This window comes from Orcinus orca, chromosome 17 (genome assembly GCF_937001465.1).
Source record: "Orcinus orca chromosome 17, mOrcOrc1.1, whole genome shotgun sequence".
NCBI lineage: Eukaryota > Metazoa > Chordata > Mammalia > Artiodactyla > Delphinidae > Orcinus > Orcinus orca.
In genome coordinates, this window is record NC_064575.1 from 80,937,256 (window position 1) to 80,964,765 (window position 27,510).

The window sequence follows — 27,510 nt, forward strand, 5'->3', positions numbered from 1 at the left end:
AACAGCTATCACACGTGATGCCTATGTAGTCTTTAGTAAACAGGAAAGTGCTTATATTTCCATAAAGTATAAAAAAGAAATAAAAATTGTCTACGTACAGTGTGATGTCTAAGACCTGAGGAGGGGCAGGAATCTTTGCTAGACCCCTCTTTCAGGGTGTAGCTCTCAGAAATTGGATTGGTCAGATTCCAGGCTGTTGATTGACTGTACCCTGAAGGTCAGGACATGAGTGTGACCCCCTCTTCTCTCTCGCCGTTACTTAATAGGATTCTCTTGCCCTCTCCTCTCTTAACACCCACGGCGGAAGTAGTAAGAGATTCTCTTGCTTTGACTTGCAGGCGATAGTCAAGGTGTGATAAGATTGGAAATCTGGTTTGGGTTGAGGTGGTGGAAGATCTCTTAGGCTCCTACTTGAGGCCACCTGTTCTAGTCCAGCTTCCCAGAGTGCTCCTTTGGGGTTGGAACCCAGGTCAGCTGGCAATAAAATATTACATTAATTTTTGCCTTATATTGTTTCTTGTGTATACAGTTGACCCTTGAACAACACCGAGGTTAGGGATGCAGTCCCCCATGCAGTTGAAAATCCAAGTATAACTTATAATCAACCCTCTGTATCTGTGATTCCTCTGTATCTGCGATTACGTGTCTGTGGATTCAACCAACCTCAGATTGTGTTGTACCGTCTTATTTATTGGCTAAAATTTGCATATAAGTGGACCTGTGCAGTTCAAACCTGTGTTGTTCAAGGATCAGCTATATATCTTCCTTATGGATCTCACTGGGAAGGACGTCTATATTTGGACTAAGAATCAGATGGTCCTGTATTCCTTGGCCATTATATCATCTTGATACCACTGAACAGCACCCCAGTCCAGTCTTTATTCCTTTATTTAACATACGTTTATTGAGCACCTACTGTGTGACAGGCACTTGAAATACATCAGAGAACCAGGAAGTTGAAAATTGCTAACCTCATTCTAGAGAGAGACGAAAGACACTACATGGAGAAAAGAAAAGTAAACTATATAAGATGTCATAAGGTGACATAAGATGTGAATAAAACTTTGCCTGTGCAAATGCCAGGAGCAGGAGGGTGTGACGAGCAGAGACTGTGGCGGGGGGTGGGATGGTAGGAATGGGGCGGAAACAGAGGGCCAGGTCAGGCAGGTCCTTGTAGGCCTTGTTAGGACTTGGGCCTTGACTCGGACTGAGGTGGGAGCCATCGGAGGTGGACACAACCTAATGTCTGCTTGCAAAGGCTCCCCCTGGCTGCAGAGATGAGAATACAGTCTAGGGAGCAAGGGCGAAGCCCCGGAGAGGGGTTTGGAGACCCACAGCAATTCACTGAGAGTCCAGAGAGGGGTCATGAGAAATGCTCAGTTCTGGTTTTATTTGGAAGGTAAAGGCAACATGAGTTTTTGACGGATTGGGTGTGGAGCATCAGAGAAAAAAAATTTCAGCCTGTGCAACAGAAAAAACAAACTCATCATTGAAATGAAGTGGGAAAAACCATAGGAAGTGAAGTTTTGGAGGGCAATTCCCTTATACCCCTTAATAAATACATTTTTTATGTGCATGAGGACTATTTTGGAATTAGAATTGGACTCTGCTTTTTACTAATGGTATAAATATGATTAAATTGTTTAACCTCTTGACCCTCAGTTTCCTCATCTATACAATGGGAATAATAATAACTACCGTACAGGTCTGTAGTATGGATCAGCAATAATCTGGTAAAATACCTTGCACAGTGCCTGACGCATAGGACATGCTTTGTTTATGTTAGCGAAATAAGTGCTCGAACAAGTGAAATACCTGTGGGCTTGATAATTAAGTAGGAAAGGCCAGAATTATGGACACTGTATGTTCACTCATTCACTTTTTAGTATGCATTTAAAAACACTGGGACGCGTAGAAAACTTTGATTCCTAGTTCATCCCATAATCCACCCAAAGGTGCATCACTTTTTTTTTTTTTTTGCAGTACACGGGCCTCTCACTGTTGCGGCCTCTCCCGTTGCGGAGCACAGGCTCCGGACGCGCAGGCTCAGCGGCCATGGCTCACGGGCCCATCCGCTCCGCGGCATGTGGGATCTTCCCGGACCGGGGCACGAACCTGTGTCCCGTGCATCGGCAGGCGGACTCTCAACCACTGCGCCACCAGGGAAGCCCCCAAAGATGCATCACTTTGATGGAGATTTTAAACCTGTAGGAAAATGGGAAAGTAGCTGGTGAGTCTCTTGTCCTGTCTAGCTTGGCGATGGGCCAGAAAGACAAGGCAGCTACTGTTCTTGTTTCTCATCCAATGTTTCAGACAGAGAGAAGGCAGTTTGTTGGAGTCAATTATTTAAACCCTTCTTTCCATTTGCATCCAGGGGAGTTTGCTGCTGGCCCAGTTTGTTACCAAGTAATGAGATGAATTAAATGATCCAGTCAAACAGAATGATTACTTCCTTGATGGCTAGAGCCCTGTGTCAGTTTTTCTGTTTTATCCCTCATAGCAGCACACCTGTGTAGGTAGAGCAGGTGCTTTACACATACGCCGGTAGAATTTTGTTTGTTCAGCAAACAGAGAACAAGGCGGAGCCTCAAGTTACACCTCACAGCTCTACCCTCCAGGTGGTAGAGGTGCTAAGGCTCTGATTGTAAACATGCATTGGAAACCTATTAGGTGTCAGACCCTATAACAGACCTGGTTACGACCTTCTCTCGAATTCTCCCAGTGATCCAATGAAGTATTATTATCCCTGTTTTAAGATAAAGACACTGAGCCTACCAGTGTTCGATGATTTGACTTAAGTTTTACCACTGCTGTGAATCAGAGTCAGGACTTGAACCCAAGTCTGTCCAACACTTTTAATCACACCATGAAAAGAAAAGACTTGTTCCCACTTGAATAAATATTTTCTCATCAGCCAGCTGAGCACAGTAGAACCAGATTCAAATTCTATAATTCGCAGCCAGCCAGTCTAGATTGAATTCAGTTCAATAGCTTCATTGTTTGAGCAACTAGAGGGTGTCAGATGCTGTTCCGTGCACTGTGCAGAGGTGAGGAAGACCCTCCTCTGGGGCTGCCATGTGGTCTAGGCAAGCTGGGAGCCCTGGACTCATCCTGAGCCTATAGGTGCTTTGCTGGCTTTGAGTGGGCAAGGTCTGGGCAAGGGTGCTAGAGGGGATTCAGTTTCCATTTCGACCAGGAATGCTGAGATATTTTGATATTTGGGTGGAATGGAGATAAGGATGGAAAGATGTAGGGATAGGAGAAAGTGAGGAAGAGAGGAAGAAAGGGAGGAAGGAAGGAAAATGTGAGTTACCTCTTCCAGGGCATTTCTGTTCAATTTAAAACAAAGCCTTAGCTAGAAAGAATGAAACCACCGTGGTGAAATCTCAGAGAACAGTTAGTGGAAGAAGATGGTATTTGGGGATCTGAGACACACTCCAAAGATAACGAAAATACTCTGATGAGAACTCTGCCTATTTTAAGAATTTCACTGCAGTCAAGTACTAAAGAGAGAGAGAGAAAAAAGAGGGGTCAGATGCATTATGGGAAAAAGCACTTTGTATCAGAAAAATAATGGTGTTGTTATCCTTTCAACAGATCTTTAAATACAGTTTGTCCCTTTGCTTAATTAATTGCAGATTGCAGAGAACTTATTTTGTAACAAGACTTTGTTCTATGAACACTACCGTCTAATGAAATATAGATTATTTCAGACTATTTTAGAAAATGTCTTCTGCATATACAGTCTGATTACATAGCTATCAGAACAAGCATGGGTTCCCTGGTTATATCTTTCCTTCCCCTAATTTCACCTTTGTGGATCTTCCTTCAGTTGTTTTGTGTCTGTACCTGTTAACACAAAGTTAGAGTTAAGTTGTGTAAGAAGAAAACAGTCTCCAGATATTATGAGAAAACATTTTTTAAAAGGAGGGTGGGAATAAACATAATCCCATAATGGAATTACTATGATTGTTTTATTGTCAGTGGTTCATAATAGGATCAGAAAAAAGGGAAATAGTCAAAGGGTGTCTATTTGAGTGGATTTAATTGAATAAGATCACTGACCGCTAGAGGTGGACAGATCTTAGAAATAACCAAGCCTTATGCTGTGTTTGTGAAGATGAATCAGTTAGGTAAGGGAGGACCGTGACTAGTGGAGAAAGCTCAGCTTTGGAAAGAGGAGGCCTGAGTTTTCCCTCATCTCTGTCCCTTGCCTTGTACAACAGTCTTAAACCCTTGGGTCTCTATCTCCCCAACTGTAAAACGAGGACGGGACAAAGTGCTCTCCTTCTAGCCTGTCACTTCCCTAACCACCTGATTTAAGTGGGTCACCTGCCGTTCTTCATTCAGATAACTTATCACCATTTGGAATTTCCATATCGATGTGTGAGCTTATTTAATACATGTCTTCCTCAGGGGACGAGCAGAGACCATAACTCGATGAGGATGCAGCCATCTCCCTGGTGCTCCCCAGTGCTCAGCATATGGTTTTCAGTGATGTACTGAATGGATAAGCAAATGGACAATTGAAAAATGTTCTAATCATTATGGAGGTAGAGACTATAACCTGAATTTCCTGAATAGCTGTTAAAGGAAAAAGAAAAGCAAGCTGTTTTGGCTCACATAGAATCCAATGTTATTAAAATACATGTGGACTTTTTTTTTACATAATTGGCTTTCTAGACCTGATATGTAACAAACTATTAAGTAATTTAACACTCTTTTTTACACTCTTAGCTGCTAAAAACACAGAAACTTGATGCTTCTCATAAGTACAGGGAAAAATGCTCTGTATTTGAAGCCCTCCCCACCTCTACCTCCTTGAAAATTTTCTAGATAATACCTAGAGGAATTTTCTAGACAATACCTAGAGGAATTTTTTTTTCTAAATGCTGAAACTGGTTATCCATAAGCAGTATCTTTTCCTTTTGTATTTGAAGCTGCCACATCACAGAACAAATCAGCCTAGTACAAATCTGTTGGATATGAAATGTATGCAGATCGCTTAAGTAGCACACATTAAAAAGTGTTTTTTAACCGATTACATTGGAAAGACTTGCCCCAGACGCATGGCTACAACAGTAATGGGTCATTTGTCTGTTTATCCAGCTCACGTGTACGGAGCAGGAAAACACGGCCCAGGTGGGAGAAGGATGAGTGTTTGGAGGAGGCCGCTCTACAATGTGGAAGCCCCTCACTCTGGGAGCCCAGGGGAGGGACACCTCCCCAGAAAGGGCGTGCTATCCAGAGGACTTCTCGAGGATGAAAGCGAGGAGCCAGCGGAGGGAGGAGGGCTGGGAAACAGGAGAAGTGATTCTTTAGAATATAGAACAAGGGCAGGAGGACGTGGCTGTCCCGGATCCCGGAGCACAAACATGAGACAGACAATCTGTCATGGGCTCACGGTCCAAGGGGATAGGGACAAGTAAATAGACGAGATGAATGCTTTGATGGGGGAGGTCAGAGCCTGGGATGAGCTCTGAAATGGGATGAGAAGTCATGGCCATATGTAGACTGAGGCTCACATCATCAGTTCTGTGGACCACGGAAGGCTTACAATGGACCTCACAGGACAAGATGTGAACACACAAAGTGAATAATTCTCAGGAGGGGGGCTTCACCATTTAGTTCAACACCTCCAGCAGCTTAGAAGCTAAATGACTTTTGGCCTCAATTTCTGTCTCTGTGAAATAGGAATGATAACACCCTTTGGTAGCTACTCCACCAAAACTAATTTCAACTGCTCCCCCACCTCAATCCGAAGAATCCCAACATTTTGGCCATCTCCTAACCTTCCTGCTCTGAAATGCATCCTGATTCTTATTCCAGAAAATACGGCCTCCTCTGGAAAAGTACTGTTTTAATTCCGAGATTATTCAGACATTACTTCTGGCTGTGAAGAATAGAGCAATTCACACATGCCAGAATCACGGGAATCATTTTTCTTTCCTCGTTCCCCCTCGCCTCTTATCCAACATCATATCCAGACTTGCCAACGTAGCAAATCCCCAGACCCGTGCAATGCACAAAAGGAGATGGAGGAGAACAAGAATGAAAAGGGAGGAAGGAAGGAAAGAGGCGAACCAATCGGGAGTAGGATATCTTGATAGGTGGAGGGAGCCTAAGGACACGGGAGAACACCCTTCCAGAAGGAGGTCTGTCAGGGGGGCAGGGGCTTGGAAAACAGGCTGCGGACGCCTGGGCGACATACTGCTGGACACGCCGCCCATCCTCAGGGCCCCTCTGCCCTGTAAAATGAGGGCAGAGAATAGAATCCCCTCTACCGAGACACCGTGAGGGGTAAAGAGAGCGTTCACAAAAAAGGCCCGGGTTAGGGCAGGTGCTCCACTCATGTGGTAGCTACTGTGATTGTTCTGGATGTGACCGAGTGGTGAGGTGGGAAGGACCCGGGGTTTGCTGGGCTTTGAAGCCTGGCTGACCGGTTGTGTGAATGACCCCAAGGAGGCAGCTTTAAATTTTGGAGTATGCCTAGCACCAGGCAGCAGATGCAATCCGGCGTTTACTAAATTGCCTCTGATGCGTAAGCTCTCAGCGTGGTGACTGACGTGAGTTCTTCTTTAAAATCTACCACGCTGACTTTATCTTCTTCATTCCTATTACCTTCATTCTCTTTATTATTGATGTTGTAATTTTCATTTTGCAGATGAGAAGACTGAGCCTCAGGGAAGCGACGAGGCTCTCCTGAGGACACAGGGCTGGAGAGCCACAGAGAAGGCGCTTGAACCACATCTGGGCATCTAGGAGGCCCGCACTGGTTCTGCCTCTGCTGACCCTCAAGGCTGATTCCTTACGTCCTAGCAGTTACCTCTTCAGAGGGGCCTTCCCCGGCCACTCCTCCTACGTAAGTCCCCTGCGTCATTCTTTGTCACGGTGCCGGCTCTTCTCCCTTCAGGGAGCTGATCACAGTCTGCAATTCTGTGTTCCTCTGTTCACGCAATAATAAGATGAATCCATCATTTATGGAAGAAATATTATCCTGATACGATTCTAAGCACTTTTCTTATATTATCTCATTATCTCTCACATTAGTCTTATGAAGCCAGCACTAAGCAATTGACATATGCTATTTTACCTTATTCCATAACAGTGCTGTAAAGGCGACATTAATATTTTCATTGTACAGATAATGGAACTGGGATACGGGGAGGTTAAGTAACTTACTCAAGGTCATAGAGCTGATTAAGGAGCATGTCCATCTCCTCCACTAAACTCTGTGCTTTATGAGGGCAGAGACCCTGTTCCAAAGCCTGAAGCAGACACATAATATACAGTCAGCAAACACGGAGTCAATAAAGAGATGAATACTAAGGAAAAAGAACATAGATGAGTTATTAAGTGGTGAGGAGGCGTTTCCTCTGTGCTCAGAAATAGCTGCTTTGTCTCTGACCACACTGAGTCCAGGCACTGGTTTAGGTGCTATAGTCTGGGGAGTGGTGTGTAAGAGTGTGTGCGTGTGTGTGTGCATAATATTAGTTAATCAATCTCAGTATTTCTGTAAGGTAGGTATTTACAGTCAAGGAAACTGAGACTTAGAAAAGTTGTCAGCGGTCTTGACTCTTCAGAAATTAAAAGACTCTTTAATGATAAAAAGAAGGAAAAAAGAAGAAAATTTAAGTCACTTGCTACAGGCTACGACACATCAGGGAGTTGAAAAGCTGGGTTCCAAAGTCTATGTTCTTCCTACTATGCCTCTGAGGCATCAGCCCTTCTTTCATTCAAAGTAGAACAACAGAGCCAGAGCCTTCTTCAGATTAGCACAGGCAAGAAGTATCATTGTGCATTGCTTAGTTAAAAAAAAAGACAAACCCTGCTGTACACTTGGTTTCAAATTTGTTAACACTTAATTAGCTGGTACCATCTGTGAAATTCAGTCTCCCAAACTAGTTCTCTCTCAGACTTTCTCATCGTTTATAGACTTAGAGATACAAAAGGTAGAAGGGGGACTTCCCTGGTGACGCAGTGGTTAAGAATCCGCCTGCCAATGCAGGGGACACGGGTTCGAGCCCTGGTCCCGGAAGATCCCACACGCCACGGAGCAACTAAGCCCATTCGCCACAACTACTGAGCCTGCGCTCTAGAGCCCACGAGCCACAACTGCTGAGCCCGCACGCCATAACTACTGAAGCCGGCGCACCTAGAGCTGGTGCTCTGCAACAAGAGAAGCCGTGGCAATGAGCAGCCTGCGCACGGCAACGAAGAGCAGCCCCCGCTCGCCGCAACTAGAGAAAGTTCGCATGCAGCAACGAAGACCCAGTGTAGCCAAAAAATAAATTAATTTTTAAAAAATCAACTGTTAAAAAAGAAAGGTAGAAGGAAAACTCTTCCATTGACTGAGTAACTATTGTGTAACTGAAGGAATATTCGATATAGGAATTAACATCCCCATTTTACAGATGAGAAAATGGAGGCTCAAAGAAAGATGAAATAACTTGACCAAGTCATACACACAAGGTAGTAAGGGAAGGAGTGAGAATTTCATTTCCTGTCTGCTAAATCTGTTGTTGGTGATCAGGAAGTATTGGCAGAGCTTTGTTTTGTTCACAAGATGAAAAATCAAAGCATTCTCAGGCTATCGAATGCCAAAGAGTGATGTCAGTGACTTGTATCAATGAATGGACCTCTTGATTTTGCTGACTTAAGCATTTTCTATCTTTTCCCCTGAACAAACACAGTTTTGATTTGCTCTTAGCTCCCAAGGGAGAACAGTGTCTCAGACAAGTACTGATCACAAAGGAAATCAATTGGTCAAAATTTGTTTACAGAACTGAGATTATTCTATTTATTCAAGAAGCCTTTATAAAGCACATACTATGTACCTGGCTCTGTTCTAAGCACTTACAAATATTAACTAATTTCACCTTCATAACAATCCGAAGAGGTAGGCACTATTGTAATCCCCTTTCTACAAGTGAGGAAACTCAGGCACAGAGATGTCAAGTAACTAATTCAAAGTCACACAGCTAGAGAGGAGCTGGCTCTTTATATTATGGTCTTAACCACTATACTAAACAGCCCTGTACTTGAACTAGGCTTGGATATTTCTTGGGCAGAAGCAGGGAGCAGTGGCTTCTGTATTCATTTTCCTTTTCCTGAAGAACAGGGAGCCACCCCTCATGAAACCTGTCATATACTTTGTTCCTGGTCAGATGCTCTGTTGTATCTAGCCTAACAGGGTAAAGGAGGAAATTCCCACCCTCCCTTTGGAGGAGTCCAGGGAGGGTGCTGTCCATGCTCTCGGTGCTGATCATGTAGGAAGGCTGCGGAAGGGAGCTCAGTATGTATTAAGCGCACAACTGCATCTCAGTGCTTTACTTATAACAGAGTGTTGATGGTAAGAGTCACATGTTGTTCTAATCACTTTTCATGTAATAGCTCATTTAATTCTCACAACAACCTTATACAGTGGGGACAATTTTCCTCTGCAGTGTGGATGAGAAATCTGAGATGCTAAAAGGTTAAGTAACTAGTCCAAGGGCACAGAGTTTTAAATAGCAGAGCTGGGATCAATCCAGTCATTCCATTTCCAGAACCTGCACTCTCAGCCCACTGTGCTTCCACAGAGTAGTAAAGGCGTAGGAATCTTGTGTCGTTTCAGCTCATGTTTGTAACTAGCCAGTGAGACAGCTGTTTTTCCTCCCGTGATACGGATTAGAGAGCTTGGTTCAGAGTGGCCTGTTAGCTTGCACTAGGTCACTGGCTAGTGAGTGGGAGAGGCATGGTGTAAAATTCTGGGTAAGGGGCTCTAGACCTTTAACACCATGATGCCTCTCTGCCTCTGGACTCTCAACAGAAACCATGTGTTCACATAACCTGAACGTGGATACCAAACACCCCAAGCAGAAAAGAGAATTAACCGGAGCGCAAATCCAGCAAGTCAGTTCCAGATAGTTAAGGTGAGACCTTTTACTGTAGCACATTGCAAAGTAACTGGGTCCTTCTCCTTCTGCGCCTCTGGATCCATTCTCCACCCCTTTCAACACAGCTCTCTGCCCTGGGAGGCTGATATCTAGGGGATGCATCAGTTGGGCTTCCCCAGTCTCTGGCTTCAGTTTGGACTCAGTCGGTGAGGGGCACCTGCAGGACATGAGCGGGTAGAAGACTGAGGTCAAGGTGTGAAGTTCCCTGGCTCCTTCCGGGTCACATCATCGTCTGGCAGGGGTTGTGCTCTCTGTCTGCAGCTGTTGCTCCTACTGCAAGTCTCCTCCTACTTCTACAGCTCTTGCAGGTTCTGGGACCTGTCCTCTCTCTTGCCTCCCCAGGCGTAGATTGGCAAGGTTACCCAGACTGCTGAACGCCTCCTTCTTAGTTTCCCTTTGCCCTGCACATACCTTGTAAAGAGCCCCTTTATGAAGCTCTCTATGACTCCTTCTGAGAGCACTGTTTGTTTCTTGCCAGGCTTCTAACCAATATACAAAATGATAGGGTGGACAAAAGGAAACACAGAACTCACTCTAGCATGATAAGAGAAAACTCAGAATAATAATTTATTGAGCACTTTCTATGTGGTAAGGGCTGAGCTAAGCATTTGGAATGCATTAGCTCATTTCATCCTCACAACTGGACTATTAAGTGGTCCTATTATTGCCCCCATTTTAGGATGAAAGGGAGGCTTAGGATGAAAGGGAGGCTTAGATTTTAAGTAACTCTCCGAGAACAAACAAGGTCATCACGTTGGTGACATTGAGGTTGATAGTGTATCTTTTCCTGCTCAGCGATGAGCAGGGGTGTGGTGCGGAGTCCGGGGGATAGGAATTCAGCTTCCCAAGAAAGCCCTCCAAGCTGCAGCTGAGCCCACAGAAGCACCTTTAGTGTCCGTGAGAAGGACCCTCAACAGGAACGACACTTGCTTTCCATAAAGTGACCCTCCCGGTTGCTTAAGGCACATTTCCTTCCAACACTCTCTTGAGCTGTAGTATCTGCCTCACCTGCACAAAGGAGTTGTTTTCTGCCCACGCCACCCCTCGTTCTGCCCACCCAGGGAAGCGGCCAGTCCTCCTGCCTTTCCTGCCCTGTCTATCCTGATTCCCTGGACCTTACCCAGCTGCATTCTAAGATGTGATGCAGTAAGGATATTTCTGTTTTCTTTATTCAGCCAAAAAAAAAAATACACAACTCTATTATTTTCTTTAAGGATTCTTTGTGAGTGCCCCTTGGAGTCTGGTGGCATGAGTAATAATAATTGCAGGTGCCACTTCGGGTAGAGGCTGTCAAATGCCTACCAAATATCCATTGTCCCCTATTCCGTACTGAGGAACTCCACTTTTGTTGGAGGTGCCAATGTGCCCAGGTAAAACACTATGTTTACCAGCTCTGCCCTGTGCAGATAAGGGTGTCCGTGTGTGATACAGTTCTGGTTAATGACACTTAAGCAAAAGCCATTAGTTGGGGCTTCCAAGAAAACTCCTTAACAGCTGAGCAGACTCGACAGGTGATGGTCATTTTCCCTTTAGCCCCTTTGCTCCCCCCGCTTTTCCCTGCCTGGAGTGAGGTCAGATGCCCAGGGTGTCATGGGGATAACCCATCCTGCCATCCTAAGGTGGGTGGAGCAGAAAGACTGAAGGAGCCTGGCTCACTGATGACATTTTGTAGCCATTGCACCAGCCCCGGGCAGCCTATTTTAGGCTTCACGTGGGGTGAGACCAGGACACATCTCTTTGGTTAAGCAGTTGACAGCTGCGTTTTCTATTCCATGCCCCTGAATCCCTTCCTCTGATCTGCACTGCCTGATACCATAGCTACTAGTCACATGTGGCCAACAAGCACATGAATTAAGGCTAGCATTATGAAGAACCAGTGTTAATGTTATTTAATTTTAATTAATTGAATTTGAATTTAAAAATGCAAGCAGTGTTAAATGTTTTTCCATTAAACACAACTCTTCATTAAAATGTAGGACCACGTTTTACTTTAACTGCTGAGAATTCTTCTGGATTGAGATGTGCTGTAGGTGCAAATACACACATTTTCATAGTATAAAAACTTTTAATGTAAAATATCTCATTAATATTTTAAAAATTATTGATTACATGTTGAAATAGTATTCTGGATATGTATGGTTAAACCATCTTATTAAAATAAATTCCACCTGTCTCTTTTCACTTTGCTAATGTGGCTGCTAGGAAATTTACAGTTATGCCTGTGGCTCATGTTATATTTCTGCTCTATGGCTATTCCATCCATTCTGTGCCCACTGAGTGCCAGCTCTCTGCTAAGCGCTTCACGTACATTTATCTCAAGGAGATCCTAAAGGAACTCTTTGCGACGAGAGGTATTCCCTTCATTTTACAAGTGGGGAAGGAGAGGCTGGAAGAGGCAGCTTTGCCCAGAGCACCCAGCGGACTAAGGGCAGGCCCAAGCCTCTGGTTGCTCAGCTGGTGGCTCCATCCATTACCTGCTCAGGGGTAACTTGCCAGGTCGAACTGGGCATGGATCACTGTGGTTTGTACATCTAAGTTGCTGCAGGTTGGCAGACCTGTTACCAGTGAGTGTGGCTAGGAAGACCAGGAGAAAATTGATTACCAGGATAAGATCTGACAGAGGAAGCTGGAACTTCCCCACATACCAGCTGCCATCTGAGGCTGGATCAAGTCCACCAAGATTGCCTGAGTACACCTGGCACCCTACTCCCCTCCCCTATCAAGTGCAAATAAGAGATTCTGAGGTATTCCATATCACCCTGGTATAAACCCAGACAGGGTAGCAATGAGGGATGAGATTTGTGGGAAGGCTAGTGCCATGTTACACAGAACCCAAAGAAAAAAATCCAGAGACACTTAGGAAGTCCGCAGATGGGATACTGACAAAAGTCCACATTTGTTTTGAGAAGAGATGTTTTCTCATGTAATTCCATGTACATGAGTATACAACTTCAACTTTATGTCCGTTTTTCTTCCACAGCCATTTTTTGATAAGATTGTCTCTCCATTTTTTAGCTACAGAAAAACACAAACACAAGCTGGCATTTTTATATGAGACCAGGATGTGTTTACTTTTGCTGTGGACTCAAAATGTCATCACCCCCTTGGTAGCTGTTTGGACACTAAAGGTACCTTGACACTTCCAAAAATATTTTGTTTTGTGATCATTTTGCCGAACTCAGGCATGTGCAGTTTTATTGCAAAGTATTCTGCTAATGTGGACGGAATTGTTTTGCGTGTATCTCTATGCATACTGAGAAGAAAGAGTGGGTTAGGAGATGGACATAGATCTTTTTACTACTGTGGCAGTAATGTTTTACATTTCAACAGCGCCTTTCAAATCATGGCATCTTATAAAGTACCAGAGGTCGTGATAACTTGATGCATTGTTGAAATATAGCAAGTGCTTTGGCAGTCCAGCATCACATATCACACTTTTGGTCCAGGAAGTAGAGGATAGAGGGCTGCTGTTGCATAGAGGAAAACAATAAAACACATTTCTGTGATGGTTATATCTGGGAATTTTTCAGAGCACTTTTTGGGGTTTTCTCTGCAAATCTTTATTGTTCTCTTCAGATCTTAATAAAACAGGAAGAGAACAGCTGCTATTAGCGCACCTTTTAGAAGCTCAAAAATAGAGACAGAGAAAGATTTGGATTTTGAAAAGATTGCCAAGTCAGGCTGTGATGGGGTCAACTACATTGTCCCTGTCCCTTCTTCTCCCTGGCTCCTCTGTCCCCGCCTGACGGTGCCACAGGGCAGCCAGCTGACCCTAGGCATGTCAATTCTTATTTTCCATTACTATTTTCCCGAGTGTTTATCTTCGAAATAGAGAAAGGCTGAGCACAGAGAAACGTCCCTCCTTTAAGCCTTCCTTATTCTCTTGCTCTGTCTCCTATTCTATGTGTCTTCTGCTTTCTCTTTTTTCTTTTTGTTCTCTTCATCTTCTTTTTCTCCCTTTTCCCCTCTTCTTTCCCCTTTTTCTTTACCTCCTATCTTTTTCACTCTCTTTCACCTAAAATCATACTTCTCTGTCCCCTTTGCTGGGAACGAATTAAAATCCTATGTGAGGTTCCCTTTTGGTGGAGACCAGGTTCAACGCGGGGGTTGTCAATCTGGTTCAACACTAACTTTGGGGGGCATGTGCTTTCACACTTAGCCACTAGGGGGGGCCTGCGCAATATCTGTGGTTTTATTAGCTCCTGCAAGAAAGTACCAGGATGGCTCCCTTCCTGGAGAAAGAAGGAAGTGGCTGGACTCTAGCCGCTAGAGGAACTGGATTTTCCATCCACCAACTAGCAAGAGAAGGAAACAGGCTTGTAGGGAACATGGATACAGAGACAGGATAGGAGTCTTCAGGTATGTGAGTGACTGGGCTGAAAGGTTTGATCCCATCCATCCTTAGACACGGCTGGAGGGTGTGTGTGTGTGTGTGTGTGTCCAATTCTCCACTGAATACTTTTGGGTCACTTAAATGTTCTGAGCAACTGTTTCTTCATCTCTAAAAACTGGTGACTTGTGAGCTAGCAGACCTCTGTGGTTCCTTCTAGTTGTATTTCTATATCTTGAATGCAGGAGGTTATGGAAAGTTGGTTGAATAAAGTAGGAGAGAGCCACCAACAGACTAGCCAGTCCTCGGTGAAGGCGTTCCTGATTTATGGATGGACTTTGAACTTTGCAAAGGCTCCCAACTTTGAAGAGTTTCTCTGTGCCCTACTCCACGTGTGCTAAGCCTTTTCAGTCATTCTCAAGGTTTGAAAATGCATTTCCTGCTGTAGCTGACTGGAGCCGGGATCACAGTGAACATTTGTGGTGCCTTTCTCCCTGACACATGAACGACTGATTTCTAGGTAAGGCTGTGCCATGTTCTGGTGCTTGTCTTACACGACAAACTCATTTATCTCTGGTCGCTGGGAAGCGGTGCTGTTGGGGGACTGCATTTCAGGAGAAGTGGACTTGAACGAGTGTTGAGTACTGGCTGTGAACTGACCGCCCGGCTGGGCACTGGGGCTGTGGAGGTGAGCAGGCTCCGAGGACAGCGTGGTGGCAAGAGCGGTCCACAGGTGCCCAGAAACTGATGTGTTAAATGTGAACAGGAGCCCTTGACTGCTTAAATGCTGGTGGAGCGTAGAGGGGTGAGGCCCAAAACGCTTTAAACGCCATCAGTGCATATGACAAGCTTAATGCTTCAGTTGAAACCTCACAGAATCCTGGGAGGTTGGTATTTCCTCTCCCTGTGCTCAGAGACATCAAGTAGTTGGCTCAAGGTCACACAGCGAGTAAGCAGGAGAACCGGGGGCCAAATCGAGATCCCTCAGGCCAGTCAGATTTGGACACCATCACCAGTCAGATTTGGCCCTGCCGGGTCTCGTGGTAACTGGGATAGGATTCACCTTTTTTAAACAAAAGGAATAGGATTCACCTTTTTTAAACAAAAGGAATAGGAAGCTTGTAGTGTGAGCAGCAATTCAGTACAAACGTGACAGTGACCTCACAGACTCTCTTCACGTTTGTTATCCTCTGATGACATGGAGTTTCTTTGGCTGTGTCTGACCCACTGCTGTTAGTGTCACAGAGGCCGGGGAAGTGTTGGCCATCTTTCTCCAGAGGTGGGCGTGGTGGTGGAGAGGGTGACAGGCGGGGACTCTGGCACACGCTGCCATGTGGTGGCTGGCTAGAGATGGAGGGACTTACTGTGGGAGCAGTGCAGTGCCTGAGATGGCCCAGTGTCACCTGGCGAGGTTGATTTGGGAAGTGCCCCTCTGTCTCTGACGCCGAGAGGTTGTCTCCTGACTTGTGGATGTGAGGAGAAAGGGCAGCTGGAGTTTCTTACTGCAGCTTTGGGCCTACGGTCCAGGGCAGACACAAACCATGCAGATGGAGTAAGTGGCCCAGTGCCTCTGGCTTGAAGCGGCTTTGGAGAAGCCTGTTTTGTGCACGGCTAGTCCTTTGTACCCAGAGTGGTGCGTGCACCAAGCCTGTGCTCAGCGGGTCCTGGTGTGCGCCTGGAGAGATCTCTGTCTGGCCCGGCAGTCATTAGACCTGACTTGGAGCATTACCTATAGTTGCTTGAAGAAAATCCACGACCTTTCCCAAGACCTGATTTTCTCATCTTCAAAGGGATCAGAGGGTTAGTGCCTGCAGGATGGCCATCTCAGGAAGACCAGCAGAGTCTGGTCAGTAAGGCTTGGAGGTGCCCCACAGCCAACAGCTTGGCCAGGTTGGTGGCTGGGGATCATTTCATGAGCATGTCACAAAGACATTTGTCTCCCTTCTCCCTGGAGAGTCCCTCGTGGATACTTGCGGTGCTGGGCACCTGCCCTCTTGGAAGGTTCTGTGAGAAGGAGGGGCCGGAGCAGAAGATTCAGTGCTTTGCTGTCAGCTTCCCAGTGTACAGCCCTCCTCCCCAGCTGCTGGCGAGACATGTCTGCCAACTATTTGGATGCGGGAGGGGTGGGGTGTCCCAGACTGCTACCTGGGAGGGCAGGACAGGGAGGGCAGGCAGAGGAGGCTTTGGAGTCCCATGGGCCTGGGATCCCTTGCTGACAGTGGTGGCACTTAAGCAAGGTATTAAACTGCTCTAAGCCTCGGTTTCCTCATTTGTAAGTGCTGATAAACAGTATCTTCCCTACAGGGTGTTGAGAGAACTGAAAGTAGTGGGTACAAAGCCCCTGGCCTCCCACCTAGCACATAGTAAATGCTTAATAAAAACAGCAACTACTCCGGGGCTGGACTGTCACTGGGGCAGAAGGCTGGAATGGAAAGGAGGGTCTTAGACAAAGTGGTGAGGGGAGCAGCTGAGCATCTGGTCCCCCTTACGGATCCCAGACTCTCTCCTTCTTCCTTCCTCCCTCGAAAAGTGGCTGCCAGGGAATCACACCCTAGAATGTAAATCCTGTGTTGTAAGGCGTGGAAGCCAAAGGTCTGTGCATTCCACTCTAATGTTAAAGGAGAAAACATTTCCCCTCAGATCCTTCCAGCTGCCCTCCAGGACTGCCGGCGTAAGTTGGGTTTTGGAGAGGTGGGCTCCGAAGCTCAGACAGGTTATTTGACTCAGGGTGCACAGTGGGTCCTGGAAGATCTGGGACTGCAGAGTGTCTGCCCAGCTACACTCTGGGCTCCTGGTCCGAAACAGAGACGTGTGGTCCCAGGTCCTTCATTCAGTCTGCTGGGGCGATGCAAGTGCCCCCAGGAGCTAAAGCTGGTTCAGAAAACCCAGAGAGCAGCCATGCATAGGGGAAAAACACGACGAAGAACGACTAAGCACTTTCTATGTGCTGGAGACTGGGGATTTCATTGAGAGTTGATATGCTTAATCCTCACAATTCTCTTAGAAAATAGGTTCTATTATCATTTCCACTTTACAGATGAGGAAATCAAGAGGTGAAGTAACTTGCCCAAGATAACACAGCTAGTGAGCAGCTAAGCCATGATTCTAAATGCAGGCTGTCTGGGCCCAGAGGCCACACATTTAACTGTCGCACCTGACTGGCTCTTGCAAGTTTAGCCCAAAGAAAGACGTGAAGAAGATTCTTACCGGGAACTCTGAAATGGCACCGCACCTGGAACCAGGCCTGTCTAGGGGTGGAGCTTAAGAATGAGGGAAGTCCGGCTGGGACTTAGGGGCAGCTTAGAGGTCCTTGATTTCCACTCCCAGCATCTTTGGGTGTAGAGCTGCCTCTGTTTATATCAGGAGTACAGGAGGTTGCCTGGGGGGCTGGGAGGAAGATTCACTCCCGGAGGAGTGTCACTCCCGGAGGAGTGGCATGCCCATGGCTTATTCCTTCATCAGATATTTCTGGTGCCTCTCCATCTGTCCTAGTGCACTAAGCGCTGGGAACTTTCCCCATAAAACAAAACTCTAGCCCTGTCCCTGAGATGCTCGTGGTCTGATGGAAACAGAGTTACAGCTCTCTGTGAGCGAGGCATGATCAGCGCTGGTGGGACACAGAACAGTAACCAGCTTTGCTGGGGGAAGTCCGGGAAGGCTGTCCAGGGACAGTGACATTGAGGTCAGGACTTGAAGGGGGGATTTGGTGAGGCAAAGGCAGGACAGATGCGGAGTCTTTGGCCTGCTGGGGGACACTGACTCTACACGGGAAATCTGAAAACGGCCTGATGGAGGATTTATCGGGGATGGGGGTCGGGGCGTGTATGGACGGAGGACATCAGTACCCACGTGTGTCCAGGGGACGGGCCTGGGGCGCAGCTCCCTCCTCCGCATCCGGGCACAGTAGGTTTCTGCGCGAAGAGAATGACAACCCGGCGGCAAGTCGGGATGACAAGGCCGACCTGAAGGGCACGCGCTTTTATGTAATCGACGTCGGTACCGAGGGTCTCGGGGGTCGGCGCTGAGCGCGGGAGGCGCCGAGGGAGGACGGCGTGCCCACGTTATTTCCTAGCACATAGGAGGGGACAGCAACGCGAGATAAGTTAGGGAGCTTAAAGAGCAGGGCGGCTCGCCCCTTTGCCTTTCCCCAGAGCCCGCTGCGCCGAGCGCGGGCGCTGCTCGGCGTCCTCTCTCCCCGCCCGGCCCCTGACCCGACCCGGGGGCCGAGCGCGCAGCCCTCCTCCCGGAATCCCTCGCTGGGTGACCTTGGGCGAGCCGCTTCACCTCTCTGGGCCTCAGTTTCCCGGTCTTTGCGTCTGGCCACGCGGTAGCCGAGCCGTGGGGCTCCCCGCGCGTCACGCGGGCCGTGGGAGAGCGCGGGGCGAGCGGGAGGCGCCGGGACGCCCCTCCCCGGCCCGTCCGCGCAGCCGGGAGCGGCCCCCCCTGGCGGCGCGCCGCGGCGGGCGGCGGGACGCGGGCGCAACGCGCAGGCGCGGCGGGCGGGGCCGCGGAAGGCGGGGCGGGGCGCTCGGCGGGGCAGCACGGAGAACGCGGGGCGGCGCGCGGCGTGTGGGTGGCGGCTGAGCTCGGCGCTGGCGCTGCCGCTGGCGCCGGCTGGCGGGGTTCGCCCGGGACTGCCTCAGGCTCGCAGAGTGTGCCGCTGGCCCGGCAGGAGGGCCCGCCTGACCGCGCCGGCCCGTGGCGGGAGCTCGGGGACCGCGTCCGGGAGGCAGTGGCCGCCAGCGCGGGGCAGTCGGCGGCCACCCCCTGGGGACCGGAGCTGCGCGGCCGCTTCCCGCCTCGCGGCGCCGCCGTCGCCGCCGGCGTCGCCGCCGCCGCCGCCAGGCCGACCGCCCGGCTTGGCTCCGCCGCACCCCGGCCGCGGCGTCCGGCCCGGGTTCCGCGCCGCTAGGGCGCGGGCGGGGTCGGGGGTTGCGTGGCCGGCGCTGCTCGCCCGCCTCGAGTCCGCGTCCCGGGCCCTGGCGGCCGGCGAGCATGGAGGAGAAGTACCTGCCGGAGCTGATGGCGGAGAAGGACTCCCTGGACCCCTCCTTCACGCACGCCCTGCGGCTGGTGAACCAAGGTAGGGGCGCGCGCCGGCCCGCGGCCGTTGGAGACCCGGGAGCGGCGGGCCAGGGGGCCGGGGACCGGGAGGGTCGGGACCGGCGGGCAAGGCGGGAGCGTGGGGCTGGCTGGCCGTCGCCCTTGGGGCGACTGGAGGGGACCCAGGTCGCAACCTGGGGGCGTTCGGGTAGGGACCTGGGAGCGTACCGGACACCTGGGGAGCGCCGAGGTGTGCGTGCACGTTGGGGAGACTCGGGAAGGAAGGAGGCTGAGGCGTTTGGCTAGGACTTGAAGGAAACCTTTGGGGCCTCGAGGTACCCAAGGGAAACTTATGAGTGGGGGACGGCGAACATCTGGGGGATTCGTCAGGGCGGGGTTGAATGATCTCATTGGAGGGAGAGAGTGGGGCGGGGGACTCGGGGAACTAGTGCGTTTGGCTTGTCTGGAGGGAAGGAACTGGAGCAAGCTGGAGGGAAATGGAAGGATTTGAGGGGATCGAATGCAGAAGAGGTGAAGGGAGCAGGTGCTTGGATTGTTGGTGAAGTTTGAGGACCTTTGGAGGAGGTTTGGGGTCAGACCTCAAGCACTTTGGAGGAACAGGGCCAGCGGTCCCAGTGGCAGAGACCCGTCTCCTGTCGCATCCCCTCTTTGTCCCGGGTCCAGGCTCTAGCCGCCCTCCCTGGGGGTGGGCAGCTCATGCCAAGCCTTGCAGGCTGGCCCTCGAGGGCCATTAGGGGAGAAGAGGCCCACACCGGAGCCCGCTTCTTGGCTTGCCTGTCCTCTCTTTGGGAGGCTCTGGCTGGGCCGCCCTCCTTGGGGGCTGGCTGGGGATTCGGAACGCCGGCCGCGGAGCCTCTGCTGCCTGTGCCATCTTAGCACTACTCCGGCCAGCTCAGGGTGTGAGCAGCCCTGGGGAATGCAGGCCACGGGGTGCAGGGGATACAGGAGGCGTGCGGGCCCAGGACAGTGTTCCCAGGCTTGTTCCTCCTCAGGCTTCCTGAGTAATCTTCTGGGATGGACGGTAAATTAAGCCTGCCTTCCCGGGACCAGCCCTTTATTCCTCCTGGATCTGGAATACGTGTCTCAGAGAAAGCTGGGTTTGGGAGCCGCTGGTCTGCTGTTTCTCTGGGTGATGGCAGAAACATTATCTGGTCGGATCTGTTACCTTTTGCCTGAATCACTCACTGTGCCTTGACAGTCTGTGCTTCCTGACTTAGGCGGGTCTGCTGGTCTTAATGCTGGCCCTGGCTCTTTTATTGTTGGAAGTGAAAGATGAGGCAGACATATTCTGCTTGTGTATAGATATCTATATTTTAAAACAGCGACCTCCGGTATTTGCGTGTTGCAACCAGTTCTTCCGAGTAGGGTGTGCGTGTTGTTGACTGAGGGTGGTGGTGGAGAGACTCACTGTCTCCAGGAATTTCAGCTTGATATTTAGTTTGTTGAACGGAGATTGGTTCACAGAGCTTCCCCATTTTATTGTAATTGTAGGCTTATTTTTATTTCTTTAATGACATGGGCTTGTGAAGAAGTAATGGGCACGCATTAAAGTAAGAGAATTTTAAGTTTTATCGCCGTGCTCTTCCGAACAGCCCTACAGTTGGGTTTGTACTCCTTGCTCTTTGTGATTTACATATATCTTTTGTTGCCTGCTGGGCTGTCATCTCTTTGAAAGATATTTCTTTGTACATTGTGTGAGATCACTGGCGTTAGAAATATTCTGGATTGTAGAATGAGTGCACTTTTCTTAATAAAGAAGCTGAATCAAAGTTACGTTGTACTCAATTAAGGAAGCAGTTTAACAAAAGTGTAGTAAGTTATTTTATTTTAAAAGTCAGAATTATTTTTCTGTGCCAGGTTGCTGCAGTACATTCATTCTCATACATTCAAAATTCTTTTGGTTTCTGAGTTTGTACCTGTGGTAACTGCCTCCAGTTATTTGAAACAGATCTTGGACAGTGTTGCCATTTAGTGTTTTTTTTAAGACCTTAAACCGGATTACCTTACTTTTCCATCAAAAATGTAGTTCTTGGAAGAAGTACGCTTCTCACACTGAACAGTTATGTGGAGGAAGAAAGAGATACTGCTCAGGTGCTCTTATTACTGTTAATTTAGATTATTTCAGACTAAAATGTTTCCCCCTTAAATCACAGGCTGGCGTCTGGAATGCAGAACCCTGTCATTTAAAATATTAATTACGCTCTGTTACATAACTTCAGAATTACAAGTGCATTGCTAAAACAGTGTCTTAAATCTGAATTGGCTATTAGGAAATTGATTTTAAATCTGATGATCATCTTGTGAGTGGCTGTTGAGAGCATTTTTATTCTTTTTTACCTGTATTTTTGACTGTTTGCATCTAAAGGAGGCACCTGGTTTTTCAGATGTTATTCTGAATCTCGATACTGGAATCCAGATCCGGACACTAACTTGTTCAGTGCTGATGAGTCAGCAGTGCACACCTCTGTTTTATTATGGAGTGACATGTAATAGATAGACATGATGGTTAACACCTCCAAATGCTAACAGTACCTTTGTGTGCATAGTGTTCTAAAGTTTCTGAGGCTCTTTCAGGCACATGCTGTCTACTTGTGTTCTCACACTTGCACACTGGTGAGGCAGCCTTTGATGTCTCCATTTTTCAGGGGAGGGAGCTGGGGACCTCAGCTATGGGAGCTCGTAGGTAACTGAGATAGGTTAATCTGAACTCAGGTGTTTGGTCTCATAAGGCCCTTGTTCTCCCTACTTATGCCTTCCTCAAAAGACGGCTCTGAAACACTTCACACATGCTAATTTACCTGCAGAAATCGATATAACTAATATGCTTGTTTCCTGTCGACTCCTGTCGGCTTCCTGTTGATTTTGTTAAAAAGTTTGTTTCTGTGCTTGTCTAGTGATCGTCTTTGAAGAAACAAACATTCACTGTAGATTTATCCTACAGGATTTTAGTGCTCAGGTCAAGGGGCATTTTTGAATTAAAGCTCTCTGGAGACCAATATATGATTTCAGTAATCAACACACTATGATAATGAAACAGTTGATAAATGAGGTTTGGTCATTCTTTAAAAAAATTCAGCATTTGTAAACTTCCTAGCTGAATTACTTTTTTTCCTAATAATGCTTAAGTAAGAACTTGAGCTGGGATCACATCAAGATGTGTGCTTCTCTGCTAACATAGGCTGGCTTTTACACTTTCCAGGCTTGTGTTTCGTAGTGGACATTAGTTCCTGACTTGTATTTCTGTTTTCTCAGGATAACTGACTTTCCTTCCCCCCACCCCTCGAATATTGAATGCTTTTGTTTCTTTGCCAATAGTAATGGGTAATGTTTACTTGATGTTAAACCGAATCAAATAAAATAGACTTTTTTTAATCGCCTCTCTGCCTCCCCCCAAACACCACTGCCTATAGAGTGAGTTGACATTGCAGTTTCTTGCCAAGGAGGTTAATTGGAGATGAAAGTAGCATTGCATGTTTAATATTATATTTGCTGCCTCTTACTAAAAAACATCTTCAGAAATGTCTTACGCTTATAATTTAATCCAGTTCTCTGGTATTGCTTTGGATGTTTTTCAATCCAAGCCAACTAACCATTAAATAAGATTACATAACCCTGTATTTTTAATTATCTGATATAATATATGGATTGGTGGCTGGTTCACTGCCAAGTTCTATTTAGCGGTTGGTTACAAGAGGAAGTGGAGCAAAGGATTCCAGATTATGGTGGTCTATTCATGTCGAGATAAATAAGTGTTTTTCGTATTACATAAATGTCTCTAATAATAGGACTCTTAGCATTACTCAGGATATGTGTGAGGGGTAAACATGTATAAAGGAAGGATCATTATTTTGCCTTAAGTGCATCTCTTTGTTCAACAAAACTCAGTGGCTTAAGAGTTTCATTTTGGGGGATCCTTTTTGTAAATGTTTTTGATCACTTGCCTGTTGTCAGGCATTTAAAGTAAGAGAGAAGAATGAGAATGAAAATTACAGAGTTATATTTAGCTGTGGTGCCTTCACGCCACAGTGTGAGATTCTCTGCCTCATCCAGAGAAGGATGTGGTTACTTACGTTTTTCAGTTTTTCTTAGGGTTATCAGGTTTTGTTTTTTGTAAGAAAATGGATGCATGACTCACATTTTTAGATAAACCATTTCTGAATTTTTTATAGTGTGTTATGATTCAAAGGGATCCAGTGACTGTCAGTTACCGTGTTTTGGTATCTGGACGTTAGTAGCAGGTTTATTGAGAACCTGCCACGCGGGGCATTTGTGCTGGTCCTGAAGGTGGAGAGGGAAAAAGAGTCTCTGCTCTTGAGGAACGTCGGCTCTCTCTGCATTAGATTGAGAGTGAGTTTTAAGTTTGTAGATGCCCTCTCCTTTCCTAAGGAATGTCTTATTAGCCTTCAGCTATTCTTTTGAAATATTTAGTGACAGGCAGTTTAGATTTAACTCTCAGTCTAGGAACATTTTCGAGGTGCTTCTCTGTGCCCGGTTAGGTCTATAATCTCAATACTGGGAACAGCCCAGAAATGTAGAGGCTATTAGCCTAATATTTCACTTGTAGAAACCAAGACTCCAACAATAAAGTTGAGTCACCCAGAGTGACATACTTATAAAATGTCCAAGTGGAGGTTCAGGCTTTGTTCTTCTCCAAGCCCATTGTTCTTTACCGTATCACACTGAGCCTTGGACGTTTAAAGGGTCAAGCTCTGATGGTACAGTTAGTAATGACAGAAGGGGGATTCATACCCTGGCCTCTTAGGCGCAGTTTGTTCTTTTCTCCCTAGCCTGTGCCGGAATTGAAAGATGGGTCATGTAGCATCTGTTGTTATACTTTAGCCTTCCGATTTCTGCTGTAGGTATCTCCTCTGACCACTTACCTCCCCCCAAATGGGTTAGAGTGCCTATTTCCTGGTCCCGAAGCAGCCGCTGCCTAAGTCTCTGATGGGGTCACAGTCATCACACTGTACTGATTGGATCTCTTTGTCTTCCCTGGGAGAGTGTGGGGTGCTTGGGAGGCAGGGCTTGGTCTTAACGTTTTTGTGTCTTCAGCACCTCATACAATTCTTGGTACGTATCCCTGGCAAACTCCAGTCTTCGTTTCAGTGTTGTGTTTTAATTCTCATAAAGGTAGAAGAGTTAGAAAGTATATTTGGAGTTTGGCAGTCATTAAAGGCTTGACTCCTTACCACTTCAGAGCCCCTGAGTCGGGGGTAGGAGGAGGTCACCAGCAGCTCTGCAGACAGAAATGAAGGGAAGTTCTAAGTGAAATGCAGCGTTAAACAAGCAGAAGACCATCCCGGGGCTCTGTGCTCGTGGTGGAACAGTAGGGGTCCTTCTCAGGAGGTAATGAGAAGATGTTATCAGATCTGCTTTGAATCAGATGCTTATTTACTTTTATTCTTTCTTAAGGAACTTGTTAGCCAGTGCACTGTAATACAATTAGCTCTCCTTCCCTAAACTCCTAATGAGATTTCTTATGGCAGGATTGAACCAGAAATTTGGAGGCCCTCCTCACTTGCCGAATAAGCCTTATTACCTGAAGGAGTTAATCTTCAATCTCAGATGCCAGATAGACACCCAAAGCCCAAGGAGCAATTGGGGTCACAGATGCAATGCCAGCAGCAACTTGGACGTCACAAGACCCTTTGCTTGTTGTCATGGCTCCCCCTGAGTGGAGATAGAATGGTTTTCATGTTTCATCAGAAAATAGAAGTAGCGTGTTCCTTAGCTTTGGAATAATGATTATAATAAAAGCTGCCAAATCAGGGGCCTCTGTGTCAGGTGCTTCCTGTGCATCCTCTCTCATCCCCACGGGGTCTTGCAAGGTAGGTCGTTTTATCCCCTGCCCACTTCCTTTATTTTTTCCAGTGAGGCATCTGAGGCTCAAAAGGGTAAAGTAACTTGCCCAGTCTAGGTATGCAGCTTTAAGTAGTCAGGCTGAACTTTTAAATCAAGTCTGCAGTGTTTTGATAGGATACTTTAAGAGGCAGAGGGGTGGAACCCAACGTTGTTTGTTTTTAAATAAGAGTTTCATTGTAGTAGAAGCCAGTTTGGAATTTCCATTTGTGATGATGAATTTTTAAAAGAGGTTCCTGAAAATGTGTTTTACCAAAAAAGGCAAGCTCCTTTTTTTCCTGTGTTCTCCCGCAGTACTTTTCAGTGTTCAGTAAGCATTCAAGGTAAGCATTTTTAATTATGTATATTTCAGTAGTCAAGGAGGAAATGGAAAACTTCCTGTATTGAAATTAATCAAGCTCTCTTGATAAAGTTCAGTGTCTCTCGAGGGAATCTCTCAGGGACACAGGGCTCTTTGTGTTGGTATTTTAATACTCTGTCACAGACACAATTGGTATGATATCAGGGATTTATAGTCAGTTTATGGTATGTTTAAAAATTCTCCATCTTCTAAAAATAGGTCCATAAAAGGAAAAAAGAAGTGCTAGAACATATAAGAACATATTCCTGCAGATAATGGTTTTGGCCTTCTGAAGGGGAGTGGTGTTTGAATATACTTGATTGCAATTGTTAATAATCATAGTTACTGTTAATCAAGAACCTTTTCTGGATTAGATGCTTTATGTACATTATTTCATTTAATTCTTCTAACAGTTGTCTTAAAAGAGTAAATCATTTTACCTTATTTTATAGGTGAGAAAACTGAGGGCAGGAAGGTTAAATAATTTGCCTAAGGTCAGACAGCTAACAAGTGGTAAGCCGGGATTCAGATCTGTATCTGCCCACCTCCAGGGCGCTGTACCACAAGCTTACCTGCGAGCTCCAGGCAGAGGTGGGAGCTTTCGTCGTGGTTGGGTTTTCATGTTGACTCCCCTGGGAAGATCTCTGTCATGCAGCTCTTAAAATGCACTGCCCGGCATCGGACTGGTCATCCGTGAGCAGAGCCGACTGCACAGAGGGGCAGACAGTGGTGCGACCACGTGGGGTACGAGCTGTGTGACCATGGGCAGCGCGGAATGTCTGGTGGATGCGTTTCCATGGGGAGCGGCGTTACTTCACAGGGAAGAGCTTCTAAAAGGGCTGCGGGATTATGGGAGGCGACAACTTTCTAGTCTGTAACCCTGTGCCAGTTACTTAACTTCTCGGAGCCTCAGCTTCTCATTTGTAAAGTTGGAGACCTTATACCTGCCTTGTGGGGTGGTTGTGTTAGGCGTGAGGTAAGTACAGTGTCTGACATGCAATGAGTGCTAGACAGACATTACCTGCTCATTTCACAGAACTGCCTGAGACAGGTGTGTGCGTACTGGCGGCACTTTGCAGAGTAAAGTATATAATAAGAACTTAACACATAAATTATCCAGTTTCATTCCTCAGGTTAATTTTATGTTTTAGAATGATTTTAGTTTTCCAATCCTGGAGATACTGAAGGGGAAACTCATTCTTTAGGAAGCCTCTTTCATTAATATCATGTACAAAATTAGCAGCAGCTCTGACTGATTTTTATTACGCTATTCACGACGCAGCACCTGAAGCTTCCATTAACAAATGAGGTTTCCATAAACAGATTTATGACTGCACATCTTAAAACATGTCTGGGCACTCAGCAGCCTCTCTCCACAAGCACAAGGTATCTTACTCTGAATTGGTAAGCTTTAAATTTCCATAATTTTTTACATTTCCATAATTTTTCACCCATCAGCCCCTGCTGCTATTTTAAGGACTTTAAAAGGTGTTCCTGGCATATTATTGATGTTCTTCCTTGGTATGATAAAGAGCGTGAGTGTGTGAGAGCACCCTTTTTGGTCTCTGTGTTTGATATGAATCTTACACTTGGGGTCACTGTTGGTTCAAGCTCCCATGGAGAAATTGTAATGGAGAGGAGGAGGGAGAAGGGACAGTTTGCATCCTCGTCATTTTTCCTTACTCTCCCCGCTCTACTTCAGTTACTTATGCCACTTGTGCTCTATTCTTCTTCCACTAGATGGCGCTCCACATAGCCAGGTCACCCTCTTCCTCCACACAGGTAGCTTCTCCTGAATCAGTGTTAGTCTTGATCCATCAACAAGCTTGCATGGCTTTTGAAATTCACGTACTGATACTAACCTTTCATATTTCTGACATTTTAAGAGGCATACTCTGTAGCCAGCGCTTGTGAACCATTATGGCCTCTTTCTGTTTTGTGCCTAAGTTGTGCCTGGCACTGCTGCAGGTTCTTTTCCA

The 27,510-nt window shown here is 46.9% G+C and overlaps 1 protein-coding gene across 18 annotated transcripts in view; it reads left to right on the forward strand.

Annotated features, from left to right (window-relative positions):
• Positions 1 to 1,227: 1,227 nt before the first annotated feature.
• KHDRBS3 (KH RNA binding domain containing, signal transduction associated 3) overlaps positions 1,228 to 27,510 on the forward strand; it is a 207,104-nt gene continuing 180,821 nt past the window's right edge. For 14 of the 18 annotated variants that reach the window (XR_007472965.1, XR_007472966.1, XR_007472969.1 and 11 more), the window contains exon 1: positions 19,219 to 19,351. Coding sequence is in view for 8 of the 18 variants with exons in the window: in XM_049700903.1 (XP_049556860.1) it covers positions 19,264 to 19,351 (88 nt within the window). In the remaining 10 variants the exon portion in view is untranslated. Of the gene's footprint in view, positions 2,231 to 4,416; positions 4,554 to 6,664; positions 6,863 to 9,811; positions 9,915 to 19,218; positions 19,352 to 20,331; positions 20,354 to 27,510 lie in introns of those variants that run through there. The other 4 variants (XM_049700899.1, XM_049700901.1, XM_049700902.1 and 1 more) reach the window with 4 other exon arrangements.